The sequence below is a fragment of the Staurois parvus genome, unplaced genomic scaffold (genome assembly GCF_062004578.1).
Source record: "Staurois parvus isolate SC_StPar_1 unplaced genomic scaffold, SC_StPar_1.0 ptg001284l, whole genome shotgun sequence".
Lineage (NCBI taxonomy): Eukaryota > Metazoa > Chordata > Amphibia > Anura > Ranidae > Staurois > Staurois parvus.
In genome coordinates this window covers 322,457-338,752 of record NW_028319080.1, presented here as the reverse complement: position 1 = coordinate 338,752, position 16,296 = coordinate 322,457, and the positions used below count along the sequence as shown (strand labels likewise).

Sequence of the window (16,296 nt, the reverse complement as noted above, 5' to 3'; positions counted from 1 at the left end):
AAATTACAAGAAATATTAACAGATAAGTACACAGACACCTCCAAAGGACAAGTCAACCTATTTTATTGATAGCTTTTTCAACAATTTAAAATCCAAAGAATAAATATAATCTTATCAACATTGCCTTTGTTGTTCATCACAATGTATATCTTTATGTGAATATTATATCTATTTGTAGTTATTGGGACAATCAGAGAATACTTATTATTTGTTCAGCTGAAAATCACCACTGAATCCCCCAGGGAACCCAAGGCAGATAGCATTTGCTGCCATTCAGTCCTATGAATGGAGGAGGTGGACTTTTCATGCATCCACCTGTCTTCCAATCTTAGATAATGCTTTGTTTATAGAAACTGTAGTATGGCTTCTGTGAATGGAGGATGGAAAAGGTGGGCAGAGTCAGGCTCCTTCCAGCCCTTGCCACCCTGGAAAATGATGGCAGTGGGAGTGGGGAAGCATGGACAGAAGAGGATTTCAATGGACAGAAGAGGCATAAGACACACCCAATTAACGCTAATGTCCCTTGTGCTGTTTTTCTGTTTGTGATTTTGGCTAACCTTAGGCTTTAAAAACAGAGATAATGAGAAAAAAGAATGACGATTGGTTTAATAAAGAAACTTATAGAGTAACTCCACTTTTGTTGAGGGAAAAAAAATCCCCTCCGGGTGATCTACTGTATGTACATTGCAACGATTTTAACAAACCTTGTTGCAGATTCCTACCTTTTGGTATTCTGAAGGAATAGCTGTTTGTTTGTCTGTGTCCATGTGGAAAGTGAATATAATGGGTGTGGTTTTGTAATTATCAGTCATCTGCTGCACTTGCAGGGATCTAATGAGGAAAGTGGCAGGGTCTGCATCCCTTTAGACTTGATTTTGCTTGGGGAGTATCTCAGCAAAAATGACATTTTGTTGTAGGGGATGCCAAAAATCGGACTTGTATCTCAGTGCAGACTTCTAGGAAAATCCTAGTTAAGTGAAAATGATGCGGCGCTCCCTCTTTATCAATCCTTAGAACTCGATATATCAGCTGTGCATACAAAAAACATAGAAAATGCATATATCAATCTTCCATAGATATTAGTAAAAATTACAAAGCCTACTGAATAGTATGAATGCAAGAGATTTAGATTGATATATGCATTTTGTATATTTTTTTTGTATGCACAGCTGATATATTGAGTCCAAAAGATTGATACAAATCAGTGATAGCGAACCTTTTAGAGACCGAGCGCCCAATCTGCTACCCAAAACCCACTTATTTATCACAAAAATATGATACACTGCAATTAAACCTGAATACTGAGGTTATAGTTTAGAAAAAAAACCTGTGCATTCATATCTTTTGTCTTAAAAGAAAAACACAATAACAGCTTCCACTGACCACCAGCACAAGGGGGCAAAGTTCCACTGACCATCAGCACAAAGTGACAAAGTTCCACTGACCACCAGCACAAGGAGGCAAAGTTCCACTGACCACCAGCACAAGGAGGCAAAGTTCCACTGACCTCCAGCACAAGGGGGCAAAGTTCCACTGACCTCCAGCACAAGGGGGCAAAGTTCCACTTACCACCAGCACAAGGGGGCAAAGTTCCACTGACCACCAGCACAAGGGGGCAAAGTTCCACTGACCACCAGCACAAGGAAGCAAAGTTCCACTGACCTCCAGCACAAGGGGGAAAAGTTCCACTGACCTCCAGCACAAGGGGGCAAAGTTCCACTTACCACCAGCACAAGGGGGCAAAGTTCCACTGACCACCAGCACAAGGGGGCAAAGTTCCACTGACCACCAGCACAAGGGGGCAAAGTTCCACTGACCACCAGCACAAGGGGGCAAAGTTCCACTGACCACCAGCACAAGGGGGCAAAGTTTCACTGACCACCAGCACAAGGGGGCAAAGTTCCACTGACCACCAGCACAAGGGGGCAAAGTTCCACTGACCACCAGCACAAGGGGGCAAAGTTCCACTGACCACCAGCACAAGGGGGCAAAGTTCCACTGACCACCAGCACAAGGGGGCAAAGTTCCACTGACCACCAGCACAAGGGGGCAAAGTTCCACTGACCACCAGCACAAGGGGTCAACGTTCCACTGACCACCAGCACAAGGGGTCAACGTTCCACTGACCACCAGCACAAGGGGTCAACGTTCCACTGACCACCAGCACAAGGGGGCAAAGTTCCACTGACCACCAGCACAAGGGGTCAACGTTCCACTGACCACCAACACAAGGGGGCAAACTTCCACTGACCACCGGCACAAGGGGGCAAACTTCCACTGACCACCGGCACAAGGGGGCAAAGTTCAACTGACCACCGGCGCAAGGGGTCAACATTCCACTGACCACCAGCGCAAGCTTAAATCTTGTGTTAATAAAAACGATGTATTAAAACTCAGAGCCAATCCAATATATATATATATACTGCATATGCTTGGCAGCGCACTGACCAGCCATGTGAAAGCTCGGACGAGTCACGGCTCATGAGATGCGGCTTGTGATGTCATCGCCTGGCGCTGTTACTCCTTTCCGAGCATGTGCATGGCCCCTATGTGCGCTGTTATCCGATGTTCAGCTGCTGGGGCTACTTGGCCCGTGTGTTGACAGAGAGGGCCCTGCGTACCTGCTGCGGCACGCGTGCCATAGGTTCACCATAATTGATATCGAGGGAGCGCTGCATCATTTTCCCTAAACTTCTATGTGGGGGAGCACATTATGATGTGAGCAGCACCCTAGACATAGTTCTATGAATCATTATATATAATTTTTCACACATTTGATTCTTTTTGTGGCAATCGGGGAGATTTATAAGTTGTTAATTGATTACACAGAAAGTAGCGCAGAATTTTCACTACAATTTGTTTTCTGGGAAAATCAGTCAGCCAATCACACAAGAAGGAAATTTCATATCTGGGTACAGGACCCCTCCAGGTAGCCATGTTGCATTGCATTTTACAGAAAATTAAAGGGTCGCAGATTTAAAAATCGAAAGGTAATTTTTAGTAGCATTCAGTTACAATATAAATTGTTTAGCAATTGTATGTGCTATTTTATTTTTTTTTTATTTGCAATTTTTTTCCCATGAAAGTGGAGTTACCCTTTACTTTAGTGAATCGGGTGATCTGGTGCTGACTCCAATCATCCTATAGGTGTAACCAAGAATCCTGCATTGATTTATTTTCCTTGCACAAGATTCGGTGAATTTCCCAGTCTGCTGCTTAGTACCACTTCACAGTCAATTTGTATTTATCGTTTACGTAAAGATCAATATCACTCCTTTCCCCTATGGAACCTGAATACAAATACATGAAATGTGACTTACCTTCCTGCCATCCTCCCTTCATCACTACAAGCCTGCCTTCCCCCCCATTCCTTTCTTCTGGCTCACTGTTTATCCTGGAAGACTTCCCCCTATTTCTATGTCTGGCCATGTGTTGTATTATTAGGACACGGGATCCAATTCTTACGGCTTTATTGTGTGCATTCCTCCAATACATTTCTTTCTGTTATATTTCACATACTTCATAAACCATTATGTACTCAAACTACACAAAACATTCCCATCAGGAATCGTATCACCAACAACTTGTTTATTACATTTGTATATATAGCCAAAACTTTGTGTTTGATGGAGTACAGAAAAATTATATCCCGTCGGGTTTTAATTGTTGTCTTTTCCCTGCTGGGGGGGGTTCACCCTATTTGGCCCGGTGACCCATTGTCACTGAAAGTGATGGGAAATCCAGCACTTTGTAGCTGCCACCAGGACAGGTGATGAGGGAAACAGTTCTGTCGGAATTGTCCGGTGACAACTCTCCAAGCATAGAATTTCCCTCGCTTTGTAGAGATTTCATCGAACTTCCTGTTGTGTCTCTGGGACAGGAAGTGAAGGTAAATCTCCCTGATGGAATACAGGCATCCAAAGCAGGTGTGTTAGCCTTTCCTTACTCTACCCAAAATTGATAATGCTTTGTCTACATATTGGGGATGATTTACTAAAGGTAAATATACTGTTCACTGCAAGTGCAGTTGTTTTAGATCCGAGGCGAAGCTCTCCTGATTTCTTTCATCCAATCATGTGCGAGTAAAAGTGGGCAGCACAGTGGCTAAATGGTTAGCACTTCCGCCTGGCAGTACTGGGGTCGTTGGTTCAAATCCCAACCACAGCACCACGTGCCTGGAGTTTGCATGTCCTCCCTGTGACTGCATGGGCTTCCTCTGACTACTCCAGTTTCCTCCCACACTTCAAAGACATGCTGGTAGGTGAATTGGCTCCTGTCTAAATTGTCCCCAGTATGTGTATGTATGAATGTGAGTTAGGGACCTTAGATTGTACACCCCTTGAGGGTTAGGGACTGATGTGAATGTACAATATATATGTAAAGTGCTGCGTAAATTGACAGCACTATATAAGTACCTGAAATTAATAAATGCTGTTTTTTTTTATTTTCCTTGCATTTTCTCCTCTGATCTACAGCAACTGCACTTTCAGTGTACTTGGAGTGCACAGCCTATTTGCCTTCAGTAAATCAACACCATACACATTAAAAAGACCATGGGGTTTATTTATTAAAGCTGAAGAGTGCAACATCAGGTTCACTTCTTATAGAAACCAATCAGCTTCCAGGTTGTTTTGCCGAAGTCTAATTGAACGAGTTGATGTTAGAAGCTGATTGGCTCCCAGGCACAGCTGCACCAGATTCTGAGTGAACCAGTTTTACTAAATCTCCCCCCTTGTTACCTGATTACAATTTTAAAAAGTAACCCTTTATTCAGTAATGTAAGAATATTGGACACCAGCCTGTTAAAAAAAAGTAAACACATTAGACACCAAATAATTGTTTTATCTGATGATTGTACTAATCTCTAGACACTTCCAAAGTTATCAGGAATCTAACAATTCTAGAAGTGTCAGATCCTAATATCGAAGCACCGAGGCTTTCAGGAGGATACGATGAAAATACTTTTCTATGAAGAATGCTGTCATAAGGAAGTACTTGGTTCCTCCATACAGCTGCAGACTAAAGAACTCGTACCCCGGATCTTGACAGATCCCAATATGCAAAGTATGAGAAGAGAAGAGCAGGTTTCAGATCCTCCCTCACTGCTCAGTTATGTGTGTTATTTCCAAGAAGGTATTAGGCTAGGTTCACATCTGTGTGGGTGGTGCCGCTGCGGATCCGCACAAAAATCTGTGCAGCCGCACCACCCGCACAGAGGAATGTGGACTCGCCGGCGGGTGCCATTAGTTCCCGTGCGGGCTGCGTTTTCAAGAAGTGCAGGGACTTCTTCCCTGCATGTCATGAGGCACTGGAGTCCATTCAAATGAATGGGCTCCCGTGCCCGCGCAAAACACGGCCGCATATATGTGAACCAGGGCTTAACCATTTCAATACCGGGCAATTTTCCCCCTTCCTGACAAGGCCAGTTTTCACGTTTCAGCACTCTCACACTTTGAATGACAATTGCGCGGTCATACAACATTGTACCCAAACTAAAATGTTATCATTTTCTTCACACAACTAGAGCTTTCTTTTGGTGGTATTTAACCACCGCTGGGGTTTTTATTTTTTGCTAAATTAACAAAAAAAAATACCAAAAGTTTTGAAAAAAAAACACATTTTTCTTTGTTTCTGTTATAAAAGTTTACAAATAAACAATTGTTCTTCATAAATTTAGGCCGAGATGTATTCTGCTACATGTCTTTGGTGAAAATAACCCAAATTAGGATGTATTTTTTAGTTTGTAGGAAGGTTATAGAGTTCACAAACTATGGTATAGATCTGAATATTGATCAATCCTGAAGTACTGACGGCCAATCTAATTTCTTGAGGTCCAAGAATGTCAGAACAGTACAGATATCCCCCAAATGTCAGGATGGTACAGATATCCCCCAAATGACCCCTTTTTGCAGAGTAGACAGTCCGACGTACTTCATAAGAGGAATGGCGAGTTTTTTGAAGTTGTATTTTTTTTGTCATAATTTTTCGGAAAATGAAAAAATGAAAAAAATTATTTGCACTCTTTTTTTTTTTTTACATACTGTCACCAGTGCAGTACAGCGTCTTCATATAACTGGCATGGCGGTGAACAGGGACACTGACTGGTGACAGTATGAAAAAAAAATATATTTTTTTTTATTACATTTTTTTTAAGATTTTTTTTTTCTTACTTTACTATGACCAAAGTAGTACAATGTTACCATAGTAACATTGTACTACTTTGGGGAAGTGATCAGTATTTTTTTTTTTTTTTAACACAATTTGCTTATAGCAAAGAATTACTTTGCTATAAGCAAGCATTTACCTGAATGACATTGATTTTTTCAGGGGTTTTTTTTTTTTGTGCTTAGCTGTGATTTGGCCACAGCTAATCACATGACATGTGCATGTGACCTGCTGTGACCATTCACAGCTAGGCACTAGTATACAATGGATGGCATGAATGAAGCCATCCATTGTATACAACTGTCATGTGACCTGCTGTGATTGGTCACAGCAGGTCACATGGTACCAGCAACGGGGCCGATATTCAGATCTGTCATTGGCCGAGGTATACGGCCGGTGACAGATCGCACCGCTGCGCGGCTCTGCAAGCGCGAAAACTGCGCATGTGTGGGAGGACGCCAAATGGCGTGCACCCGGAAATCCAAAGCATTTTTGCGGCCGCCAAACGGCTATAGGCCAGGCGGCTAATGGTTAAGGAGCAAAATCACAACCACCAAGGACCTTTACACCCCGGTCACATCAAGCCCGACTTTGAAATGATTTCAGGTGCGATTTTCAAGACAACTGACACATATCTATGCAAATTGCACCAAAAGTAGTGCATGTACTACTTTATAATTCGGCTCCGACCAAGTCAGAACTGCACCGGTATGACCGCTGTAATAGTGGACAATAGGGTGCAACTTGCCATGCGATTTGCAAGTCGTATGGCATGCAAAACGCATTCCAAGTCATACCGATGTGAGCGGGGTGTAACACCAGATGTATTCATTCATAAAGACAGGACCAGGGTAGTTCAGATCCTACCTGTTTACCAATACCCACATAAACCTACTCCCCATATACACCCCCTCCCTTTGTTAAATAACGACACTAACCCAGGGTGGTGTTAAATGACTGGATCAGCCATTTATTAAACAAAAAACCATAAAAGAGAAACATAACATAAGTCATAAACAATCCAGATCAAAAGAATGGTTGCAGATCCTTGATGACACCATCTCCCACAACTTTGGAGTCCGTGGTACCATTGAGTTAGGTTCTATCCTCGGCCAGCAAACACCACCTGGGGAACTATCCTGACTGACCCACCTACCAACCTTACACTACCCGGGCAGTTTAACCCCTTGACACTGATCGTATGCAAATATACGCGCACCCTGCACATATGATGGAAAAGTCAAGATCTCCCCTTGCGATCGGGACCTTTTCCGATCATGTGACCGCCATGACAGCGAATCATGGCGGTCACATGACCCTAAAACACTGCCCTGCCTCCCGGTGTCTGAAACCCCTTAAAGGGCCAGGAGGCACCGGCGCAAAGGGGTTAAACTGAAAAAGACCAACCGGAGGACTCCATAATTGAGATGGGTCCCGCCATTGTATCAATAGACACCATGTTTAGACCCCAGTCCAGGACCCCAAACCGCACCCACAGCATAAACAAATGACGAAAACAAAATCAACTGGGCGGGAGGAAGGGACATTCCTGTGACAATTTCCAGTCTGCAAATGACAACCCCTCACTCCTCCCCACCAAATACTCTCTCTCCCACCCCCCCCCCCCCCCCGTCTGCTCAGCCAATCAGTTAATCAGTTAAGAGTCCTAACATTTCATTCCCTAAAAACTGCTTGAACCCACTACTGTCAGGTCTTCCTCCACCCTGTCATGTGTGCCCTTCTTGTATGTACGTCTATCAAAGCTCCAGGCACGCCTATATATAAATAACTGCTGCATGATTAAATAGCTGGAAACTCCTTCCAATATTGAGTGCGCTCTGCTAATCAATAATGCTGTATCTGTGATCGCAAATGCTGAAGATGAACAATACACAATGGGGGAGATTTACTAAAACTGGTGCACACAGAATCTGGTGCAGTTGTGCATGGGAGCCAATCAGCTTCTCAGCTCAGCTTGTTCAATTAAGCTTTGCCAATAAAACCTGGAAGCTGATTGGTTACCAGGCACAGCTGCCCCGGATTCTGTGTGCACCAGTTTTAATAAATCCCCCCCCAATATAAAATGAAACATGACCACATCCCATAATTTTAATGTCATCCTTAGGAGTAATTACATCTCATAGAAAACATGAGAAGCTCTTTGGTTGTTGTTGTTCTATTGTTTAAAGCTCCTTGAGAATAAAACCTACGATTAAATAGTGAGCACCTGGAATCTGGATTTTTCTTTGGAAGTTTATAAAAAAGATATTGTTATCATGTGATCCTATCAGCTGCAGAGAAACTCCTACGAATCCCCACAAGTGACTCTCTCACTGCCATCCTCCATGCTCAGCTGACTTCTGGAGCTCACAGACACTGGGGGGGTTTATTTATTAAAGCTGGATAATTCAGAATCTTCTGCACTTCTGCATGGAAACCAATCAGCTCAATAAAACAACCTGAGGTTATGCTGGCCATACATGGGTCGAATTCTGCAAAAATTTGTAGAAAATCGGAAATTTAATGCGTTTGGTGCCACCATTGATTTCAAAATTTGAACAACCAAGCCTTTAATTCTTTAATTTCACCTTATGTTGCTACAGAAAAGAATGTTTGTGGCCAAGAATTTTATTTTCTTTCCAGGTCACAGCTCACGCTCATTACTTTTTCAATTACATTTCTCGCACGATTCTCTCATCATTCATTAGAAATTCGCTTTTCAAAAAAATTTCCAACATGCCCGATCAAATTCGATGGTTGCTCAAAAATTGACCATTGCTGTGGCCCACCAATGGTGCAAAATTAGAACGAAGATTTTCGAAAGAAAATTCTTTCAGAATTCGACCCGTGTATGACCGGCTTTAGAAGCTGATTGGCTACCATGCACAACTGCACCAGATTCTGAGTGAACCAGCTTTAGTAAATCTCCCGTACAGCGCAAATAAGTGCTAGTTGGACATTTGTCTGCTCAGAGGTGGACTCTATGAATTAATGGAAAGCTTATGACCTCTACCTTTTCTGACCTATGGTTTATATAGAAGACAATACTATTTTATTTCAATTCAAGTTTATTTGTTTTATTTATTTCAGGTACTTATTTAGCGCTGTCAATTTCCGCAGCACTTTACATATATATTGTACATTCACATCAGTTTTATCTTAGAAAAGAAGCTACAAGCCAGTTCAGAAAATTATACATCCATATTCCACAAACTGCAACCCATCTGGGCTTTTACAAGCAACAATATACAATATTCCAGGACAATTGTCCGTCAATGATAGTTAAAAGGGTAACATAAAAAACAGTGCAGCGCTGAAGATATTAATAATAAATCTGAAATAAGTCCACTGCAAGTCCAGTTCATAGAAACATGTCAGGTGACAAGTGGAAACTCAATGTTGGTGATCCGTGAGGAAGTAGCAGAAATACGCACTCACCAGAAAGAAGATATATATAAGCAGTATATATCAAAAGCCCATGGATCCTCAATCCAGATGGAACAAAGCTGGTCTGGTCACAGTAGGTGGGTCCCTCCTTTAAGGATGCAGAAAAAGGTCTTCCTCCTCTCCGTTTGGTATTTGGATTCCAAAGTCAGGATTCTGCAAACAAAGTGCTGCCACCAATCCACCAGATCTGTCACTGCACACTGGACTCTGATTACTCACACCCTTCTACTTCCGGCTTCCGGTCCGTTGGCCTCTGCCGCCCCATGTGCAGTGACAGATCTGGTGGATTGGTGGCAGCACTTTGTTTGCAGAATCCTGACTTTGGAATCCAAATACCCAACTGAGAGGAGGAAGACCTTTTTCTGCATCCTTAAAGGGGGGACCCACCTACTGTGACCAGACCAGCTTTGTTCCTTCTGGACTGAGGATCCATGGGCTTTTGATATATACTGCTTATATATATCTTCTTTCTGGTGAGTGCGTATTTCTGCTACTTCCTCGCGGATCACCGACATTGAGTTTCCACTTGTCACCTGACATGTTTCTATGAACTGGATTTGCAGTGGACTTATTTCGGACTTATTAATAATATCTTCAGCGCTGCACTGTTTTTTATGTTATTCTGTATAAGTACTTATCGGTTGCTTAGAGTGCTCAGCTGCTGTTTAGGACCAGCGCTCACTGTTTTTTCCTTTTAGATAGTTAAAAGGGTGCCATTGGGACTTGTATATGTAAGGCTGAAGACAATACTATTTGTTGTAAATATTAATGAATTAGTATGTCTGTATGATGAGGTTCATCGTCTGTCACAATGGTGTCCAGGATGAACTATTAAGGCAGGTGTGGTATAACGTTTTACTTCATAAATAAAGAGCAAATATAAAATATATCACCATCAATGAAAGAAAACACCCTAGCAAAACACCTATGATGTAAAATGATCAAACATTCCTTGTTGCAAATACATAAGTGAATATTTGAAAAGAAAAAAAAGCAGCATTATGCTGTATAATCTGAACAATTCTACAGAAATCCTACACCTACAGAAAACCTGTCAAGCAAAAACTGGCAATCCTGAGTTTTTTATATGTATTATCAAGTTTCTGCTGTTCAGAAGACCATATCACTATCATTTAGGCTGCATTCACACTTGAGCATGTTGTAGCTTGAAGCTCAAAACTGCGAAAAAGCTAAAACTTAAAAAAAAAAAGTTCTCTATGGTACCTGTTCTGACCTGATCACATGAACAGACAACATAGACAACTATTGATTTTTTAAGTATGAGAGTTTTCGAACTTCAAGCTACAAAATGCTCAAGCGTGAATGCAGCCTCAGTCCTCTCAGCACTACGATTTCCATGTTTTGTTGCGGTGGGTGTGGCAATATTAAATCCTCTAATTTTTTTTTACCAATGTGGATCTTCACACCTTCTGTTTTTCTGCCCATTATTAGTATTTTGTTTACTTTCACAATTATTAGAGAAAGTCATTTTGACATACAGAGAGGTGTGGGGGAGGGTATTAAGAAATAGTTCACTCTGGATGCAAACTACATTAGGTACAGTGCTGCCCATGATAATAGAAATATGAGAGCCACCATGGCGGAGCAATTTACAAGTATAGCATCGTGAACTGCTGTTCCCATAATCCACTACACAGTGAGTCATTGACCTGAAAAAGAATACATACTTCACTGACAATCTTCCTGTTCCAGGTCACTGCATCAACTGGTATCTTCAACAAAGTCCCTCCTCCGCTTACCTTTCAAAGGCATACAATCTTCTTGGGTGCTGGCCATGCCAGAATGGAGGCATACCCTTAGAATCACTAGCTTGGAATAGGTCACCATTGAAATCTATGTGAATTCATTGTACAGGATCTGCTAGCTTTGTAGATGATTTTGAGGGATATAAACAGTTGAGTAGACCACTGCTTTCAAGCTGACATTAACAGATAGTGAGGCTTTGTAGAAAACAATGGCAGCTCCCATATTCCCAACCCATAGTTCCACTTTAAAGTAGATAAGCATGTGGAGGTATAAAATATGTTCTCCTTTATTATGTTATGTTACTGCAGAGCCCAGGGAGGTGCCTGTTGGATACAATGGAAGACTGAGTACAATAAAGACTATGGTTCTATTCAGAAGTCCTCAATACTAAAGTGCAGGCAGCACTGATCACTAAACTGAACCTGTGTATGAATATTTCCTATTTCACAGTCCTTTATATATAGTCTAGCTATATCAGAGCAGTTTCAGTTCAACCAATATGAGGACATCCCGTGAGGGGATGGGCTTCTATCAAACGTTATATATCAGGCATTCTCTGGTTTTACACCCAAGTGTATGCTATTCATAGTAAATTAATTATAATATGCAATATAACAGGTTCTCTTCAAAATTGCATGGCATCAGATGTTTAAATAAAAGCAAGTAGCAGGTTGAATCTATATGGAGAAAAGCTGCATCTGCTTTTGTAGCTTTGCCATCATTCTTCTCATGGTCCACCATCATCTACATTCAGGCTTTTGGGTTGTTGTAGTATTCTTTGTAGTCGCTGTCAGAACTGGATCCTGAAGCTGTAAAAATGTGAAACTACTAAGTTAGTACCAACTTTATAGTAAAATTACTATTGTACAATGACAAAGGCTGGATTTACACATTCTTCTTCCCAACCACCCTGTGCCCCGCTTCTCATCTTACAATTAGTATGGCTACTGTAACCACCAACACACACACTCAGAACAGTGTATACATTGCTGCAGAAAAATACACACATGAAGACAATCATAGATACAATAGATTAAATATCTGTTTCAACTGAAAACCAGAATTGTTAAAATAAGGGGCCAAATGAGCACAAAATAAACATCTTCCCAATAAATGATTAATAAAAAAGTAAACATGCAGAGACACAATGCGGTGGATTTGCTAAAACCGGAGCACTCAGATTCTGGTGCAGCTGTGCATTGCAGCGCAATCAGCTTCTAACTTCAGCTCGTTCAATTTAGTTTTGACAATAAAACCTGGAAGCTGATTGGTTTCTATGTAGAGCTGCAATAGATTTTGCACTCTCCAGTTTTAATAAATCAACCCACTAAGTACTGTCTTGATCCCCCCAAAAACCATGCCTACAGAGACACAAACTATACCATAATGGCACAACCATTGGGACCACTTTCGTGTACATGGTTTATTGTGTAACACCAATAAAGTGCCACGGACATTTCTCGCCATGATCTGGATAATGGTTTCTCTTTTTCAATTGGTTATATTTGGGGAATGTTCTGGTTGTGGAGAGGGGGGGGGGGGGGGGGGGTTGCAATCCTGCAATTAGAACAAATACTGACACAACCAGAAATATATCTGCAGAGGCACAATCAGTATTGTACTGACAACATATTGGTAGCATTGTGTACAGAATAGACGTTGTTTACTTTCTATTATTCTATTATATATCTTCTGATTTTCAATGTTTTAATGTTATTTAACTACTTGCCAACCGCAGATAGTCGAATGACGGCTACACTGCGCCTGGCCAGTTCTGGGAGGGCGTCATATGATGTCCTCCCAGAACGCGCTCTCCAACTCGACCCCAGCGATCTCCGTGGTCGCTGTGTCCTACAGACACAGCTGATCACGTGATGTGGTAAAAGGCCAATCACAGCAGCCTTTTACCACGTGATCAGCCGTGTCCAATGACAAGCTGATCACCGGGAAATGCAATTGCCGGTTCTCGGCTGCACTTTCCTCACGCTGTCAGAGCGTGAGGAAAGTACTGTCGAGAACTGGCAGTTGTCAGAGGAGGGATCGGCACCGATCATCAGGGCACTGATGATCGGTGCCCAGCAGTGCCACCCACCAGTTCCGCCCACCTGTGCCCATCAGTGCACCCACCTGTGCCCAGCAGTGCACCCACCTGTGCCTAAAAGTGCCACCCACCAGTGCCCATCAGTGCAGCCCAGAAGTGCTGCCAGTCAGTGCCACCAGTCAGTGCCCAGTGGTTGTGCCAGTCAATGCCTAACAGTGATGCCAGTCAGAGCCACCTATCAGTGCCGCCTATCCGTGACACCTCATTAGTGCTGCCTATCAGTGCCCATCAGTGCCGCCTATTAGTGCCCATCAGTGCTGCCTCATCAACGCACATCAGTGAAGGAGAAAAAAATTAACTGTTTGAAAAATTTTATAATAGAAACAAAGAAACTTTTTTTTTCCCCACATTTTTTTGTTTATAGCGCAAAATGTAAAGTTCTCAGCTATTTGTGAGAAAAAAATTATAAAAATTTCATATGGGTACAATCTTGCATGACCGCGCAATTGTCAAAGTGCGACAGCGCTGAAAGCTGAAAATTGGCCTGGTAAAGAAGGGGGTATAAGTGCCTGGTAGGCAAGTGGTTAATGTTAATATAAATAATTTTTTTTCTCTTATCGTTGACCTTTTTATTGTCTAAACGTCAAGTGTAGTCTTCTAATGTTTTTATAGGTCTAGGAGCTTGCAACGGACAGTCTATGTTCTAAAGAAAATGTGGAAATGAATAAACCCAGCTAGCTTTTTACAAGCCTGTCCAGCAGTTGGGTATTTAAATGTCCCACAGTATTCATGTAGTAGAGACTTGGCTTGACAAAGCTCATCTACCCTGAAATACATTGCCAACCCCAGGGATTCACCCCATCTTACATTCACACTATCTTAAGCCGGCCATACACGGGTCCAATTCTGAAAGAATTTCTTTCAAAAAATCTTTTCTAAGAATTTTCGTTTGAATTTCGCACCATCAGTGGGTCACAGCAACAGCCAATTTTTGAGCAACCATCGAATTTGAGTGATTGGGCATGTTGGAAATTTTTTGAAAAACAAATGAATTTCTAATAAATGATGGGAGAATTGTGTGAGAAATGTAATCGAAAAAGAAATGAGCGTGAGCTGCGACCTGGAAAGAAAGGAAAATTCTTGGCCACGAAAATTCTTTTCTGTAGCAACATGAGGTGAAATTGAAGGCTTGGATTATTAAATTTCAAATTAATGGTGGCGCCATCGGATTACAAAATGCATGAAATCTCTGATTTTCTAAAGAAAATTTGTTCAGAATTTGACCCATGTACGACCTATATTAGTAATGGTTTGCAGCCTACACGGAGGTCTCCATCCCCTAGACCAGCTGCCAGTGTATGAAATGCCCCTGCTGAACATTACTGCACACAGGAACTCAGCTACTTTTACCAGTGAGAAGACCCAGAACCTGCCCTTTCTATCAGCCACTGTAAATTAATCCCCATTGTATTTTCATTAGTCATTGCTGACTATCATCTTTGCAATCTCAGCACATTTATTTATCAGATATTCAGATAACCATAGTGTGGTCTGGTTGTGCGAAATGGTGTCCCACAGGTGTGCAAACGTCATCTTCTTTATGTTCCTTGATGGTATGTCTGTGCAAAATTCATCCTTGTTTGCAACTTCTGTCCTGTTTCACCAACATAAGATCCTTTGCTGCATTTTCTGCACTGGATAAAGTACACAACATTACTGGAGGTGCAGCTGTATGATCCGGAGATATTGAAGATCCCTTTTGAGCATCTGACACTTTTTGATGGATTGATTTGGTTGCACAGCTTGCAGCGTTTCTTATTGCAGGGTTTGCTTCCATTATTTGTGACATCATCATCAGAAGGAAGTTTCCCACTGATTAGTTTATTTCTGAGGTTGGGGGGGGTTGTCTGAAGGCCAGTATTGGGGGTTGCTGGAATATTTTTTCCAGAGTTCCACAGTACCATTTCGAACAACCAGACCACACTATGGAAGACCTCAATATTTTAGTTCTTAAAGGAAATTTCAAATCCATTCAGGAAAGAAAAACTTTTGAACTAAGAATGATAATTCTATTTGACACAAGAGAGAACGGCCTGAATTTGGACATGGGATTCCTCAATCATTATCCAACAGTTTTAGAACCCCCTCTGTGAGTGTTGTTCCCCCCCCCCCCAGTCTTTGCTTTTGCTATGTTTTATCTCTAGTCTAATCCTAGTCTTTTAACCACTTCCAGACCGGACACTTTTACCCCCTTCCTGTCCAGGGCAATTTTCAGCTTTCAGCGCTATCACACTTTGAATGACAATTGCGCGGTCATGCAATACTGTACCCATATTAATTTTTTAACATTTTTTTGAGACAGATAAAGCTTTATTTTGGTGGTATTTATTCACCGCTGGGATTTTTATTTTTTTTACTATGTAAATGAAAAAGTCCAAAAATTTTGAAAAAAAAGTGTTTTTTTTTAATAAAATTTTGCAAATAAATAATATTTCATCATAAATCTTGGCCAAAATTTATTCCGTTATTTTTTTAGTAAAAAAAAATCCAAATTAGTTTATAACCAAAAATTATAATTTTTAAACATTTTTTTTTTACATTTTTATTTTATATTATTATTTTTTATTTTTTTTTTTTTTTTTACATACTGTCACCCTAGCAGTACAGTGTCACCATGGCGACACTGTACTACTTGTGGGGGGTGATGAAGATTTTTTTTTTTTTTTACACTGATTGCTTTTACACCCATATAGGATGTAAAAGCAATCATTTCTCTTTCTCTCTGTCTGCATTCTTGCAGTCATTGAGAAATACTGAGTGAGCGGTGATTGGTCACACCTTGTCACATGGTACAAGGCTGTTGTGAATAGCCTTGT

The 16,296-nt window shown here is 41.4% G+C and overlaps 1 protein-coding gene across 2 annotated transcripts in view; it reads right to left on the bottom strand.

The window, feature by feature from the left end:
- Nucleotides 1-11,641: 11,641 nt before the first annotated feature.
- Nucleotides 11,642-16,296, bottom strand: part of LOC149437506 (class I histocompatibility antigen, F10 alpha chain-like) — a 105,257-nt gene continuing 100,602 nt past the window's right edge. For both annotated transcript variants that reach the window (XM_089660840.1, XM_089660842.1), the window contains one exon: nucleotides 11,642-12,188. In XM_089660840.1, coding sequence (XP_089516966.1) covers nucleotides 12,130-12,188 — 59 coding nt within the window. In that variant the 3' untranslated portion in view covers nucleotides 11,642-12,129. The remainder of the gene's footprint in view (nucleotides 12,189-16,296) is intronic.